The sequence below is a fragment of the Natator depressus genome, chromosome 2 (assembly GCF_965152275.1).
Source record: "Natator depressus isolate rNatDep1 chromosome 2, rNatDep2.hap1, whole genome shotgun sequence".
Classification (NCBI taxonomy): domain Eukaryota; kingdom Metazoa; phylum Chordata; order Testudines; family Cheloniidae; genus Natator; species Natator depressus.
This window is the reverse complement of record NC_134235.1, coordinates 75,075,000-75,092,273: the sequence shown is the minus strand read 5'-3', so window position 1 is coordinate 75,092,273 and position 17,274 is coordinate 75,075,000. Positions and strand designations below refer to the sequence as shown.

Sequence of the window (17,274 nt, the reverse complement as noted above, 5' to 3'; positions counted from 1 at the left end):
AAGAAATCTTAAATTAACACTGAAGAGGCCTGTGTACTTTGATTTTAATTTTAGATGTTTATGTGAAATCAGAGCGGTACATTACATTTTTTACTACTGAAAAATCTTTACTCTCGACCTTGTGATGTATACAGTTTTCCTAATCCTCTGAAAGCCTTTAATGCAAAGCAATACTTTGATGTGAAAACAAAAAGTCAGAAGTCAATACCTATTTGGAAACATCACTCTTCCTTTGTGTACAACTCTTCCAAGTGTTAGTGAAGTGCCAATATTAAACCAACAGCCCTTTAAATTTTTCTACTAATAAAAAAATAAACAAACAAAAACCGAAATATCAGTCAATCAGATCAAATCTGTGGTTTGGGCTCTTTAAATGAAAAGATGTCAGTCCCACTTAGCATATTTAACTGTCTAGTGTTTTGTTTCTATTTTACTTGCTATCCATTGCTTTAAAAGTATCAAGAGAGGGCACATGGTTATTCATGCACTTCAGAGATTTTGTATAATACAATGGTTTGCAAAGGTTCCCTGTCAGGGCACACCCTGTCCTGAGCACTCCAATCTAGTCAAAATCTACACAGGACTCATCTCATCTCCCACTTAAAAGTATGGGTAAGAGCAGGGTAATTTCCCTCTTGACACCTATTTGTGATTTCCCTGGTAAGTTGCAACCCTCCCGGGGGGAACCAATGGCCAGATTCTGTTCTCAGTGACATCCATTCAGTGTCACTGATTTATAAATAAACTTGTTCAGCGAAGATGCAAAAAGTTTAAGGAAGCAAATTGTCATACAGTTTAAGATTCCGTAGCTTCCATAATATGCATCCTTTATAGAACTTGTTCTCTCACTGTGCCTAACGCCATTGGCATGAATGGTAGTTACGCTGGCTTGTCAAATTTCAGAATATACTCTTTTAATATATGTTAATATAAATGAACCATGACAATGCACCTGAAATCAGATTGACTAGTTCATTTGTGAACTCAAAGCAGTGATTCTCTGGAGGAGCCACTGGGGGTCTTTGTTAAAAGTTTGCCACCAAATGGAAGAGATTCTTTGGGTGAGTTCCCTACCTTTAATGAAGTTCATTCACCTTGTCTTTAGTTACAGCAAAATTACTCCTGCCATAGATGTTGCCCTCTTACTTAGGTGTGGTTCTGAGAAAGTGATACTGTTTAAATGGAAATTAATAGTATCTTCAGTCCTGCACCTCTGGGAAATAGGGTTAATCACAGGGAAATTTTGTAGGAGTCCTACACTAAAATATTGTTGTATCACTAACTCAATGGAAATAATAACACAGGTATTTTAATCTGATATGAGAGATAATGTCAGGCAGACCTCCTGAACCTATGCAGATTCCAATTAACTTCAAAGGGATGTCCACAGGCATAGGACTCCATTTGTATAGAACAAACTTCAGGATTGGGACTTAGAATGGTCAGTATGTTGATTACAAATTGTAATTGTAGCAATACAAGAATATTGAGAGTTCTGGAGATGAATTTCAAATGTGGAATCTGGTTTCATTATTTTTGATAAAAGTTGGCTTAATATTAGTATCAGGGGGTGGCCGGGTTAGTCTGTATCCACAAAAACAGCAAGGAGTCCGGTGGCACCTTTAAAGACTAATAGATTTATTTGAGCATAAGCTTTTGTGGGTAAAAACCCCACTTCTTCAGATGCATTTTCACTCCATGCATCTGAAGAAGTGGGGTTTTTACCCACAAAAGCTTATGCTCAAATAAATCTGTTAGTCTTTAAAGGTGCCACCAGACTCCTTGTTGTTCTTAATATTAGTGTTACTTGAAACGTTGTTTGTGATTGTGAAATAGGCAAATGGTGTCTGTGGAGGATTGTTTCCTGTAAAACAAAGATCCATCCTGGAACGGACACATACCTTGGGATGGATATGCATCTTTCTTCAAGCATGCTGGGGCTTGAGAGAGTCAATGGGTCTATGGACACACTGACCATGGTGCTAAGCGCAGGGAGACAACAACGGAAAGTACTTTTAGGTAATGTCAGTTTCCTTAAACAATTGCCTGTAACTAAGTCTTGGCCACTTAGGGTATATATACCCTGCATGTCCGCAGACTTATGCTAGTGAAGCTCTCACTAGTGTGCTAGAAATAGCTGAGTAGATGACCCTTTGGCATTGGCAAGGCCTCCCCCACCCAGTCTTCAGAGCCCAAGCTGCAATGTCTACACACCTACTTTTAGCATGTTAGCTGAAGCCCTGCTAGCACAAGTCTGTGGGCGTGGGCTGGGAGGCTCACTCCCAAATACAGTGTAGACCTACCCATAGGAGGCTTTTTTGTAGTGACCTGCCAGATTTTATTTTAATTCTAATTTAATAAAAATGTTTATTTAACCAGCTTTGATTTTCTTTTGTCTTTTTTTCCCTATGCTCTCAATAAAACCTGATCTAATTTGTAATGACTGGAATTGGGTGTGGTGACAAATTCAAGACTGTGTCAGGTGGAGCACCTCAGAGATAGAACGTGAAGTCTGACTACCAGGGAGGCTGAAGGCTTGTCTACATTTGAAGTGCAAAATGTCTATATTGTAGTCTATATATCTACAATATGAACGTTACCTATGCCAATAGGAGGGGTTCTCCTATCGGCATAGGTAATCCACCTCCCCGAGAGGCAGTAGCTAGGTTGACACAAGAGTTCTTCTGTTGACCTAGCGTATCTATATGGGGGCATAGGTCAGCTTTACTATATCGCTCAGGGTTGTGGATTTTTCACATCTCTGAGCAATGTAGTTGGGTTGGTCTAATTTTTTAGTGCAGATCAGTCCTGGGTCAGGAGTAGCATAACAATGTATGCACTTACTCAAAGGTAACAGGTTGTGATCTCTGTCACCCAATAGTACCAAAAAAGGGCTTGTGTAAACCATCAGTTTCACAGGGAGAACTGAACCTCTCTACACTCAGAAAACATCCCAGAAACATTTAAAATAGTAACAAAAATGAAAAGGTGTATGCTTTAAAAGGTTTAGTAATGAAGAAATACATAAATGAGTTAAGATTCTTAATCATTATTGGCTTGATTCACCTAGTGGCTTCAACTCTTCTACTGGTTTCAGTGAAAACTGAGTATTCAGCAATTCTCAGAATCCATCCTTTCACACATGTGGGTAGATATAAACTTCACATTGACTTAAATGCAGTTTTAAAACAATCAGTGCTCATTGGTATGAGAACTTAAGCACATTGCATTTATTTTTTTAAAATTTAATCTTTAAAATGTATTGATCAAAAAAACCCTGTGGTGGGGATATGGTCAACCCTTCCCCCATTCCAAAAACATAAAGGCCAAACTTAAAAAAATAAGATGTCTGAGGCAAACCTATGGTTATATACTTAGGTTGAGTTTCATTTTACTTGCACAAAGCCCAAGCGTTCAGGCTCTATGGAAATAGAATATAAAGCAGTTAGGGAGGGGGGAAAAAAAACCACATGAAGAGAACAGTGTGGATGATCTGCTGCTGATGTGGCAGCTATTCCTCTGTATCAGTTTTGCAGGGTACTGGGGCTACTGCAACACTGCAAGCTCACCTCCCTCGTTCATCCCCATTATAGCTAATGCAGAGACTCTGTCAACAGGGTGTAGGAGATGCCCTCAACCTGAGGAGGTCTCATACAGCCCTTAAGAGGGGGGTTAGATTTTAGAAGGCCTGCCACTTGCCATAAGTTGTATTTGTCAATTTCACTATTGTTGTGATAGGATGAAAACATCAGCAAATGGCTAGCTAGGCAGCTGGTTGTAGGAAATGCCTGCAAAATCTTTTACATAGACCTTGAGCCTCCTAATAAAAAGTGGATCCAAAAGACTGTTTATTATGCAATGGACAAGAAGATTAAATTTCTCATTTTAGTTCTTGGATAATCTCTTTATCAGGATTTTTACAGCCCCCTCTTGGCACCATCTAATACGCTGACACGTGGAACACAGTCATATGCATAAGTGTTTACAGGATTTTACACAGTGCTGTGAAATCTATCTTTGCACAGCTAAGTAGTCCCTTTGACGCTGATCCCGAGCCAAAGCCCAGCGAAATCAAGCCCTCCATGCAGAAAGTTAAGAACATGTGTATGTGTTTTTAGCATTATAGTCAAAAATTTTGACGCACCTGTGAAAGAGACTTTGTGTGTTTGGAAAGTTCTCTAATCACAATAAGACTCTTTCATTATGTCACAAGCTTAATTTTTTCTCAGTGATACTTGTAACACAAAGCAAATATGAAATATCTAAGTTTTAGAAATGCTGGACTTCTAGATTTAATTATTTTAGGAAAGCATATAGGACTTAATCTTAGGTTGATAAAACTCAATAAGAATTTTTGCCATTGAGATCAATGGGACCAGGTTCTCCCCCATAAAGCAGTCATATTCTTCCCTTCAAACTGCTTCCTTGACAAAAAGCCAGTGATATGGCTTTTGATAATGGAAGCTATTTGTACTGGGGGTAGTGTCTAGAGGCTCCAGTTGAGGATCAAGATCCCACGGTGCTAGGCACTCAACATACATAAAGTAAGAATACAGTTTCTAACTCAAAAATTTTACAATCTAAACATATGAGACTGATTTTCGGAAGCTTTTTATGCCTTTTTAATAAAAGAAAATACAGTCACAACTGAGGCACATTTAATTTTACTTTGTAACAGCCTACCCATGAATCCTTGCAAGTGTACATTTTCTACTCATTGGGTGAAATTGTGAGCTTACTGAAACCCGTGGAAAAACTCCCATTGATTTCACTGAGGCTAGGATTTCATCCATCAAGTTTGTATGTATGTTTCATATTCTGTCAGTGGAGTGTGATTTCTGTGGGCTGCATTCTCATGTGTGCTGCAGCAGATTCTTTTTGTTTGCAAACTAAACTGAAATTAGCGTTAGTAAAACATTCTGCTCTACTAACTATTGTCTTGGGTCACTAATCCAGCTCCCATTGAACACATTGGAAAGACTTCAGAATAACCAGATCAGGGCCTTATGACTTGAATCAGCAGCCCTCTACATAACCAGAATGCTGTGTGTAGTTACCAGGGAGCAAAGAAGTTTCAAAAAGGGGAACTCTGCATCTCCGTCCCTCTCACAGAGCTGAGGCTCCACACCAATCTCTCTGCTGCAGTAGGGGATTAGTTGGGATAGTAGTAACATGGCCAGTGTGTCCACCACATGGTTGGATATGCTAGACAATATGTAGGGTGAGTTACAGCAGGCCTTTGTAGGCTACTCCAGCGCTATGGGCACTGCCTCCCAATCCTGGGGGAGAATGCCATTTCCTGACTCAGCTCAACACATGCATAGTTCCCAACTTTTATTCACTTTCAGTCTTTTGTTCCTGTATTTAAAGTTTTTGTGGGGTTTTAAAGTGTAGGGAGATGTTCAGCTCTCTCTGTAGCTCCTGCCAGCATTTTTGTCACTGTTCAGCTATTGCGATTGCATCTTGTGTTACCCTTTAGTAAATGCATTGGTTGTTATGCCTCTCCTGATATCAGACTTCAGGTTCTTTCTCGGGGTGGCCACCCTGAATTTATACCCAATTTATGTTTCTGCATCCAATTCCAGTTAGCACAAATTAAACCAGATTTTACTTGGCAGAATTATCCTTCAGGATACATATGCTAGGAAAGACCTCTTCAGGAACAGTTTTTTGGTTCTCAGGCTGAGACAACATTCAGTCTAATCTCCCAACAGCACCCAGGAAATAGTGTGCGAAAAGAAATAAAGCCTCCTGTAGAAGTTGAAAGAATAGTTGTAGAGAAACTGAGAGCAACTAATTTTGAATCAGAGGAGACATTAACTTGCAGAGCTTAGTCACAGTCTAGATCCCAGTTGAAGAGAAGATAAAGAATTACTCACTGAATGACTTGAATCTGAAATCACGCCAGAGATTGTCATGTGATGCGTACTAACAAAGCCAAAAATTATTCCAGGGTGCAAAATCTAGGGGGCTAGAGGAAAAGAGAGTTAAACTACTCTAATCTCCTTCTAAAAAACTCAAATTTTCAGGTTCCAAAATCAAAACAATCTCACTGTCTCCAACAATTTAACTCCTTTTCTTTTAATTTCTAAATATCTAATATTGTTGCACCTTGTAGCGAAATGAAGACTCACTACTGCGGCGCCTCCTGCTGGTCGTCTTGGGAATTAGCTCTCCAGCCTCCAGAGCACCCTCTGCTGGTTGGTAGCTCGCCTGCCTCATGGCCCCCATATCCCTCCCGGGCCCTAGTGCCTTTGGGGTTCTGCCCCCACACACTGGGTCTCCGCTCCCCGGGGAATCATAGAATATCAAGGTTGGAAGGGACCTCAGGAGTTCATCTAGTCCAACCCCCTGCTCAAAGCAGGACCAATCCCCAACTAAATCATCCCAGCCAAGGCTTTGTCAAACCTGACCTTAAAAACTTCTAAGGAAGGAGATTCCACCACCTGCCTGGGTAACGCATTCCAGTGCTTCACCACCCTCCTAGTGAAAAAGTTTTTCCTACTATCCAGCCTAAACCTTTCCCACTGCAACTTGAGACCATTACTCCTTGTTCTGTCATCAGCTACCACTGAGAACAGTCTAGATCCATCCTCTTTGGAACCCCCTTTCAGGTAGTTGAAAGCAGCTATCAAATCCGCCCTCATTCTTCTCTTCTGCAGACTAAACAATCCCAGTTCCCTCAGCCTCTCCTTATAAGTCATGTGCTCCAGTCCCCTAATCATTTTTGTTGCCCTCCGCTGGATGCTTTCCAATTTTTCCACGTCCTCCTTGTAGTATGGGGCCCAAAACTGGACACAGTACACCAGATGAGGCCTCACCAATGCAGAATAGAGGGGAACGATCATGTCCCTTGATCTGCTGGCAGTGCCCCTACTTATACATCCCAAAATGACATTGGCCTTCTTGGCAACAAGGGCACACTGTTGACTCATATGCAGCTTCTCATCCACTATAACCCCTAGGTCCTGTTCTGCAGAACTGCTGTCTAGCCATTCGGTCCCTAGTCTGTAGCAGTGCATGGGGTTCTTCCGTCCTAAGTGCAGAACTCTGCACTTGTCCTTGTTTAACCTCATCGGATTTCTTTTGGCCCAATCGTCTAATTTGTCTAGGTCCCTCCAGGTATCCTATCCTTACCCTCCAGCGTATCTGCCTCTCCTCCCAGTTTAGTGTCATCTGCAAACTTGCTGAGGGTGCAATCCATGCCACCCTCCAGATCATTAATGAAAATATTGAACAAAACCGCCCCCAGGACTGACCCTTAGGACACTCCGCTTGATACCGGCTGCCAACTAGACATGGAGCCATTGAGCCCGACGATCTAGCCAGCTTTCTGTCCACCTTATAGTCCATTCATCCAGCCCATACTTCTTTAACTTGCTGGCAAGAATACTGTGGGAGACCGTGTCAAAAGCCTTGCTAAAGTCAAGGAATAACATGTTCACTGCTTTCCCGTCATCCACAGAGTTTTCTCTTCATAGAAGTCAATTAGATTAGTCAGGCATGACTTGCCCTTGGTGAATCCATGCTGACTGTTCCTGATCACTTTCCTCTCCTCTAAGTGCTTCAGACTTGATTTCTTGAGGACCTGCTCCATGATTTTTCCAGGGACTGAGGTGAGGCTGACTGGCTTGTAGTTCCCTGGAGCCTCCTCCTTCCCTTTTTTTAAAGATGGGCACTACATTAGCCTTTTTCCAGTCGTCCGGGACCTCCCACGATCACCATGAGTTTTCAAACATAATGGCCAATGGCTCTGCAATCATATCCACCATCTCCTTTAGCACTCTCAGATGCAAAGCATCCGGCCCCATGGACTTGTGCTCGTCCAGCTTTTCTAAATAGTCCCGAACCACTTCTTTTGCCACAGAGGGCTGGTCACCTCCTCCCCATGCTGTGCTGCCCAGTGCAGTAGTCTGGGAGCTGACCTTGTTTGTGAAGACAGAGGCAAAAAAAGCATTGAGTACATTAGCTTTTTCCACATCCTCTGTCACTAGGTTGCCTCCCTCATTCAGCAGGGGGCCCACGCTTTCCTTGACTTCCGTCTTGTTGCTAACATACCTGAAGAAACCCTTCTTGTTCTTAACATCTCTTGCTAGCTGCAACTCAAGTGTGTTTTGGCCTTCCTGATTTCACTCCTGCGTGCCTGAGCAATATTTTTATACTCTTCCTTAATCATTTGTCCAGTCTTCCACTTCTTGTAAGCTTCTTTTTTGTGCTTAAGATCAGTAAGGATTTCACTGTTAAGCCAAGCTGGTCGCCTGCCATATTTATTATTCTTTCTACACATCGGGATGGTTTGTCCCTGTAACCTCAATAAGGATTCTTTAAAATACTGACATCCCAAGATGGAGTCCAGCACCAGGTGAGGTATAACAAATATACCAGGTGAGCAGCCTCACCAATGTTGTGAATCTCGACTGATCCGTCTGAGGCCCTGGAAATAGCATGGTTTGTTCTAGGGGAGCTAAACTTCTCCTAAAGCCTTAGCCCAAGAATGGCGCTGGGAGTCTACAGTGGTGCGCTTAAGGGATCACAGAGGGGGAATACAGGTGCAGTTCCCCTGAACTGTGCACACACTGTAGACGTGTGTTTGGAAAACACATGTAATACATTTTAGCCTTCAGCTCCATGTCCTATACTCTATTACTGTAAAGGTTTCTAGGCACAGAATTACCTCTTTCACTTCATAAATATAAATGAAGTTATTTTGATATATCCTTGCTTTAAGACATTACCTGAAACCTTTTTGATGCTCCTACATGATCCGAGGCCTAACAGGTCAGAGGTACTCCAGGAGAGACAAAGTTTCACCCTAATACTGCTGGTTTCAGCATTATTGGCCTGATCCTACACCCGTCTGAGTCAATAGAAGGCTCCCATTGACTTATTGTTGAACCAAGAGCTGATCGCTTATGCATAAGAAAGAGAATTCTTGCTTGCTTCCTTGCTTTCTTAAAATAAAGGCTTGCAAAGATCCTAACCTTATTTAATTTTCTAATTATAAAATATTTGTATACCTTATAGACTGTGGGTAAAATTTTCAAAAGCACCTAAATGACTTGCAGTGAGGCTGGATAAAAAGTGATCTTTTTGATAAAATGCTTTTTGAGGAAAAAACTTATCTAAAGAGATCTTTGAGCTATAGTGTATCTTAATTAAAACTATCTCATCATGGAGTAGGAATTATAAATTCTAATTCTATAGTATGAGACAATATATTCATGTAATGTTTAAGAAAAGTTTTGTAAATGAGTTCCAATAGTTCATGGATCAGGGACCCAATCTTATGGGGCTCCAGGGGCTTCTGTATAGATTAGTTAGGTTAATCTTTCTATCTACCCAATGGGACTCAGTACTCCGTCTAGAAGATACCATCACAGATGCTTAGTTTTGCAGTTCTCAAACTGTGGATTTTTGTCTCCAGAGATAACATGCTTGTTAACAGCAAAAATGTTTTTAAATAAATAAATAATATATAGAGGTGAGAAATAATAGACCTCAACCCTATTATCTCTATGCAAATTTGTGTACACAGAGTAGATCCCTTACCTCTCTCTAAAAATGGAAAGTTTCAAAAAGTTCAATGAATAGAAGATTGTTGGGGGTGGAATAGATCTGGACAAGGAGAAGTCTGGAGTTAAATGTGAGAAGAGAGGAACAGGCAATAGAAACAAAAGTGAAAGTGTTTGAGCAGCATATTCCAGAAGTCTTGAGGTCTTTGAGTGTAGCCTTCACTGATCTGTGATCTACCATACCATTCTCTCACTAGAAGGGAAAAGCTGTAATGGAAACAGTCCGTAAAAGAGACCCAGTTTGGGAATATTTTAATGAAGTTCCTCTACCTGTGGGTAAGACAGGCTTGCGTGCAAAATGCAAACAGTGCAACAAAGAAATGCAAGGCCTGCTTGCCCGAATGAAACAACATCGTGAGAAGTGTTCCGTCTCAGGAGGAAGCTGCGTTGAAGATGAAAGGAACATGTCTGAACATGCAGGATCTTCAGGTTGGTAAACTTTTTTATTTCATACCTCTTTCTTAAGGACTGCCTGTCTTCCTTCTGGACTATTCTTGAATTCTCATGTTTGAGCAAAAAATGTAGTTGTTACTCTATGGTACTATCATTTTAGATGCAGTTGTGATAAAAAATAAATAGCTGAAATAGGCAGATCTTCCTTTTACAATTTCACCTTTAAAGTAGTACTGAGTGTCAGTGATTACAATGAGTAATACTAAATGAGCAGTATGGTAATAATAAATAACTGCATTGACTTATTTTGTTTAGGAGAATCCATCCTCAACATACAGGATTCTGAAGACTATAAACCTTCAAGATCAGCATCATTTTCTATAGTTTCAGAGTTATCTGCCAATGATAGTGTTTCAGTCACATCATGTATGTCACATAGCCACAGTATATCACCTGTTGCAAAAAGAAGAAAAAATCTCCATTATCTAGAAACAACCATAGATAAGTTTGTGATAAGAACCAGCAGATTACAAAAAGAGGCAATTGATGAAAAAATTGCCCGGTTTGTTTATGCAACAAATTTTCCTTTCCATATGATGGAGAACCCACACTTCATTAACATGGTTCAGTCATTAAGACCAGGATACAGTCCACCCAACAGAGCAGATGTCATAGGCCAAATTGCTGGATAAAGTGTATGAAAGAGAAATTGAGCAGTGTGCAAAATGTCTAGAGTGAAATTATTAACCTGAGTCTTGATGGGTGGAGCATTGTCCACAATGATCCTGTTTTATGTGCTTGTGTGACGACAGAAGAAGGGATTGTCTTCCTTACAGAAACAATTGATACATCAGGAAATGCTCACACAGCAGAATACTTACAAGAAGTTGCAGTAAAAACTATAACAAACTATGGAGAAAAATTCAAATGTGTAGTATGCAGCTTGGTCACAGACAATGCTCCGAATGTATCCAAGATGACAAGAAATTATTTAGAAGAGAGTCCAAAGCTAATAACCTACAATTGCAGTATTCATTTGATACACGTCCTAGCCAAAGACTTCAGTGTTCCAGAAATAAAGGCTAATGTTGTTGAAATTGCAAAATACTTCCGTAACAACCACTTTGCAGTAGCTGCTCTGAAAAAAGTGGGAGGAACCAAGCTAACTCTCCCACAAGACATGCGATGGAACTCAGTAGTGGACTGTTTTCAGCACTATATCAAGAACTGGCCTAATCTGATGGCAGTTTGTGAACAAAGTCATGAAAAAATAGATGACACTGTCACAGCCAAAGTTCTCAACGTTGGGCTTAAGAGAAGTGTTGAACACATGCTGAGTACCCTGAAGCCTATTTCTGTAGCCTTGAACAAAATGCAGGGAAATAGCTGTTTTATTGCTGACGCTGTTGAAATTTGGAAGGAACTGGGTGAGATCTTAAAAAGAGAAATTACAAGCATTAAAAAAACAAATGGGACAAGCCCTATCTTCAGCTCATTTTCTTGCAGATATTCTCAGTACTCGGTACCAGGGTCAAACCTTAACTGCTGAAGAAGAGGAGTTGGTTATGACATGGACATCCAGCAATCATCCCTCCATAATGTCAACTCTAATAAACTTCAGAGCTAAGGGTGAACCATTCAAGAAATATGTTTGCTGATGATGTTTTAAAGAAAGTCACCTGTGAACTGGTGGAAGTCACTTAAGCACTTGGATTCAGAGACTGTTGAAGTGATAATCTCACTTTTAACAGCAGTAGCTTCTTCAGCTGTTGTAGAAAGAATATTTTCTTCCTTTGGACTAATTCATTCCAAATCAAGAAATGGTTTGGGACCTGAAAAAGCAGGAAAAACTTGTTTTTCCTTTTGCAGATTATGAACAAACAGGAAAATGAAGGTGAAGACGACTGAGTTAGCTGCAGAAGCCAATATTTTAAGTTTTTCATGTTGACCTGGCTGACACAGTCGATTTTAATTTTTGTTTTGTTATTTTTTTAAATTCATTAACTATTTTAGTTAAAAACAATTTTAATAAAAACAAACCTGATTTAAAAAAACCTTGAATGTTTAACTAAATTCAAAAATTCATATGCTTGTTTTGTTAAAATATTATATGTTTGCTGTTGAAGAAAAAAATCCAGAAAACATAACTTGTGTTTTTGTTTGTGTTTTTTGTTTAATAAAACTATTTAAATGTCTGTCTGATGATGATCTCCTCCTCATACAGCATGGCAAGAAAATCCTCCAAATATTAATGATTAACCTGTTGAATTGGAAGTCGTTCACCCAATGACTTCATAAATATCTGCTTCAATTACCTTTGAATGATTGTTTGGTTATTTCATTTACCATTTTCTGAAATAGCTGTAAAACTAATCTGAAAAGTTTTCAAAATAAATCACTTAAAAATTTATACTGTGTACCTTCTAAAAATGAAGTCTACATCTATCTCTGAGTTGTGAAGAATATGTATTAAGGTTATAACAACCAAAAAGAATGCACTTTTATGTAGAAATACATGATTAAATTGAGTCTTCCTGACTATTGATTTAAATCAAATCCACTCTGCCTTCCAATATCAGACTCTTACTTGTTTTTTATATTTTGAAGTTTGTTTTGGGTGTGGTTGTATAAACAGTACCTTAATGCTACTAAACAGATGCAGAATGAATAACATTGATTATATCCTTTATTTGACAGATCTGTTTGAACTTTGGAAATGGACTTCACCTAGAGGTAGGCAATGGTTGAGAAATAACTACAATGTCCATGTGTAGAAAAGGTTTTCTGAGCAAACAGTAAACAAGAAAAGACCACTTTACTTATAACTGGTAAATAGCTTGAGTTGCTTTGATGTAGACACAACACAAGTCATATCTACTGCTTACTGCAGAAATATAATTGAATAGGCCTAGTCCTAAACCCATCAACATTAATGCTATTTTCCATTGGGAGAAAACTTCCCTAGAATATTATGATTGTGATGAATCAACTTTGAGATTCTCTGAGTGAATGGTAGTGACTGTTAGTTTCTGGCTGGTATCAAGGTGAGAGTCATAAGGGGGACTTAGGCACTGCACCACCACCATCTTTTGTGCAGTTTTAGGTATGCACAGAGCATTCCTACTGCACCTGGCCCTGAAAGCAAGACAGTGGAGGAACACCTAGTCTGAGAGTCCCAGTGGGGCTTAGGCACGAGTAAGGAACCAAACTGCTCAGCAGTGTCGAGTTAGGGAGCTGTCTTCATGCTCAGCAACCAAAATTTAGGAACCTCTGAGACTTTAATGGAGGAAACGTAGGTACCTAAGGAGTTTAAGCACCTCCAGGAATAGGCAGCAGCTAAGCAGTGGTTTTGTGAATGCCAGTGGTGCCTGTATGTTGGATTTAGGCATCTAGCTGCCATTTTAGGCACCTAAGACTCTGTCATGAATCCCACCCCAAATCTGAATCTGGATACTGAGAGCCGCTGCACTGAGTAAGCCAGGCAGTTGGAGAGAACAGGTGGGTTTCCATGGGAAAGAGGATAAGGTAGTGGAAGCAAGTAGTTCGCAAGTGTCTGGGATTGACAAGATTATAACATAAGGGTGGATGACAAAGAGCCAGTGGGAGGATGGATGTGAGGCTCTATGGACAGGGTGGAAGGAGCAGTAAAGAGAGAAGATGGAGGTCATTTGATGGGGGTGAGGGAGGTTTGAGGGGAAGGCAAACAAGGAAATGTGAGAGGCCTCAGCTCTTTAAAATGGATTGCATAGATAACTTTCTCCTCTGATCTGATAGCTACCACTTTAATTCACACCCATTCTGAGAGATTTGACTAATTCCCAGTTGTCACATAATTTTATATTTGTTTATTTTAAACCTGGCCTTTTTAAGTGAGTGTTTAAAAGAAACAGACACATTTCCTTCTTACGTGGGTTTTCAGGGAAGAGTCTGACCCTTACCATTAAAATAAAGCATACTTATTAGGAAAAAAAAATCTACAGTAAAATCAGAGTGTAAATTTAAACAATCAGCTTGTTTAATTAAAATTACATGTGGAAAATGGCATCCAGAAGTTCTAGGCACAGCAGTGGTCAATTGAGAAGAGTGTTAGTGTTTAATGGCTAAAATGTAATGTTGGAATTTAAACCTACTTTTTTCTTAGGTTTTTAATCAAGCTGCCAAAAATGATCATCTGTCTAATCAGAATAGTAAAATCAGAGAAAAGCGGGAATGGGTTGTTCCACCTGCTATGATTTCAGAAGAGGATGACAATTTGAAGATTAATCCAATTGCTAAAGTAAGTCAGAGAACAGCTGAAACACAGTATGATGGGGAAACATTATTGAAAGTACATTGTTGCATGTAAAATATAGCTGGGCCCTACTCTAAACACACACACACTGTTAAAACCACCCTCCAATTCTTTAAGCCAGCAATTTAAAGAAAATGTTACCTTGGCAATGATCTCCAAAATGGAATTTTGAGCATGAATGCTTTGCAGGATTAGGCCAACAGTAACCGTTACTCTTATGCCTTACAAAATTGGGGTTTTCTTCACCAATGTATCTGTTCAACAATGAATAAAACATAATAAATAACTAAAAATCAAACAAATGTAACCGTTGTTGTAGGTTCTACACAACATCTGAACAACTTTATCTGTGCAGTACTTAGTATATGTATCAAGTTCCTTTATTTTACAGTGTTTCTTTAAGAGTGTTTTTTTCTTTAAAAAAAAAATGGTGTCTGTGGACACTGTTTAATGTTGGTTGGCCTCAATTTTTACCTATTTTTTTTTCTTCTTAGTTCACAAAGTTTATACTCACATTACCTGTGTGTGTGTAAAAAAAAAAAAAAAAAAAAAAAAAAAAAACCCTATATTAAAAGAATGTTAACATTACAAAGTCAATCACTGCAAGTTAGGAAATGCCAGAATTAAGGTTGCTTGTGCAACCTTAATTTGCCCCTCCTGCCTTCTGTGTATGCATTATGATACAGTGTCTAATTATCTGATCAAATAGTATTTTTTGCACATGACCCAGCCTCATTCAGTGCACAGGAAGGTTGGTGCTTTATTAATGAACTGTGTGTGTGTGTGTCCCTACTCATTATTAAATATGTGGCCTCAGGTCTTATTTACTGCACACTGTTCAAACTCTGATCTGAAGAAGGAATTTTTAATTTTCCTTTGGACTTTTATATGGTGCTCATCACTGGAGTATCTGAGTGCTTCACAAACAGATTGATTAATCAATCTTCATAACCCTCTGTGAGGTGTTTGTGTGGAGGGGTGATATCCCCATTTTACAGATGGGCTGCAGAGGCACAGAGAGATTAAAATCAAACGTATTCATGTTTTGGGCGCTCTACGTAAGATGCGTAAGACCTAATTTTTCAGAGTACTTAATAGGAGTTGATTGCTATATAATACTGACTTCAGTTACAGCTGTCAGTGCTCAGCACTGCTGCAAATCAGAATTCACAGTGTCAAGTTGGGCACTCAGAAAATGAGGAATGCACAGTTAGTGGCCACGAATGAAAAACTTGTTTTAAGTGACTTGCTTAGCATCACATAGGAAGTCTGTGGCAGAAGGAAGAGCAGAATTCAGTTCTCCAGGGCAACATCCAACTGCCTTAACCATGAGATCCTCAATTCTTTTCCTGCAGTTCCCTGCCTCATTCACTACGCACTTTTCAACTTCCACAACAAATGAGGTAGCGGTTCTACAGCCTACTTCTCTACCCTGAGTCATCCTTAGAGCAGGTCTGTCTTATTCATTGAGTGAGGCAGTGGTCCTATGGAAAAAATATGATGATGTAATTAAATACTGTCATAATGCGTACACTCGGGGAGCATTTTCTGACTGAGTGCTTGACTTTGCAGCCTTAGCATGTAATTTCTTAGGTTTTTAAAAAAGCAAACATCTGAAACAGAAATGCCATCATGTGGTATAATGACAACAGCAGGATTGGAATCTTTAGATCCACTTGCACAGTTCTCAGGCACTTGAGCTAAAGGAGTAACTGATAGCAATAATAGTTTTTCATCCTGTGTGTGGATCAGAACAACAAGGGAATGAAACGCACATTTGACAGTGGCATTCACAGATATTTGCTAACAGCAGAGGACTGGTAAGATTCATCAATCTTGGATTCCATTTCGGTCTCTGGAGGGAGGTGTGCTGGGGTAAATGTAGACCCTTCTTCTTGTTTCCTTCCCACTTCTGTCCTGTCTAGTCAAACTTGTCTCTTTCCCACCCCAACCATGTCCTTATCCCAGTCTCCACTTATCAGGTTTCGCATCCCAAGCTCTTTCCTCAGTCACTATTGTCTCCCACTCCAGGCTCCCCATCTGAGTCCCAGTCTGTCTTCTTGCCCAGTCAGTTCCAGATCTTCCCCTGTTTCCCAGTTTTTTCATCTGATCTTAGTGTTTTCCCACGCCCACCAACTGGCTTCCAGTCATCCCCTCACCAGCTCTGAGTCTCCTTGACCAAGAAGTCCCAATCTTCCTGCCTCCTCCCCCCGCACCCAGGCTCCCTGCCTTGCCAGTGCCAGCAGGGGATGGTCATTGAAAGCACAGGAAAGCCAGGCTCTCTTCTCTCAGTTACAGTGCCCAGCATGATCCCAGCCCGGAGTATTAATTACAAGGGAAGTCTGACTTTGCCCTTTTAGCGCTGGGCTACCGGAACATGCTCAGTCATTCTGTGGTGATGGCACATGGTAATACTCCACCATACATAGGAACCATGAGAGGATGAAGCATGCACATTAAGTCTGGAATCTTCAGAAGATTCAGCTACTAAACTCTAAGAAGTGTCTACTGAGCATAGGTATGAACTGATATTTTTCAAAGGCTTTTCACTTGGCCAGATTTGGGCAGATTTTCATAAGAACTGCAAAAGGCATATTCTTGACATAAAAACAACCCTTCATATCAAATTTTATGCCCCTGATCCGTAGCATGAGGGCACTAGATCTATTCAAAAATGCATCCTTAGAACATTTTAAATATTGCAAAATATTTTTCCCAACCATGTTCTCAGAAATGGCTGAACTGTTTTGGTGGAAACTTTCAAAAAAAATTAAGCCTGATGAAACCACCCAGCATGAAGAATTTTAGCCAAATGGTTTAAGTTTGGCAAAGCTATAAGCAATTGAAAAAGAGGATCTTATAATAGGAAGTGTTGGGCAATCTTAATAATAGATGGTGCTGTCAGCCCTGCCTGTAATGACATAAAGCAAATGTTTTAGGACCAGATTGTATAATTTGCATTGTAGGTGCAGCTCTGAGAGGAATTATGTCTCAGGCCTGGTCTACAGTGGGGGGGGC

At 40.0% G+C, this 17,274-nt stretch overlaps 1 protein-coding gene and 1 long non-coding RNA gene across 2 annotated transcripts in view; one reads left to right on the top strand and one right to left on the bottom strand.

Annotated features, from left to right (window-relative positions):
- The window catches only part of DSG2 (desmoglein 2), a 43,344-nt gene that overhangs the window by 3,931 nt on the left and 22,139 nt on the right, over positions 1-17,274 (top strand). Inside the window, exons 2-3 of the mRNA XM_074944454.1 lie at positions 12,663-12,698; positions 14,107-14,241. Of these exons, the coding sequence (XP_074800555.1) occupies positions 14,194-14,241 (48 nt within the window). The 5' untranslated portion in view covers positions 12,663-12,698; positions 14,107-14,193. The remainder of the gene's footprint in view (positions 1-12,662; positions 12,699-14,106; positions 14,242-17,274) is intronic.
- LOC141982413 (uncharacterized) overlaps positions 7,853-17,274 on the bottom strand; it is a 49,017-nt gene continuing 39,595 nt past the window's right edge. The window contains exons 2-3 of the long non-coding RNA XR_012638064.1: positions 14,398-14,510; positions 7,853-7,925 (exon numbers count right to left, since the gene is read on the bottom strand). This is a non-coding gene — a long non-coding RNA (uncharacterized LOC141982413). The remainder of the gene's footprint in view (positions 7,926-14,397; positions 14,511-17,274) is intronic.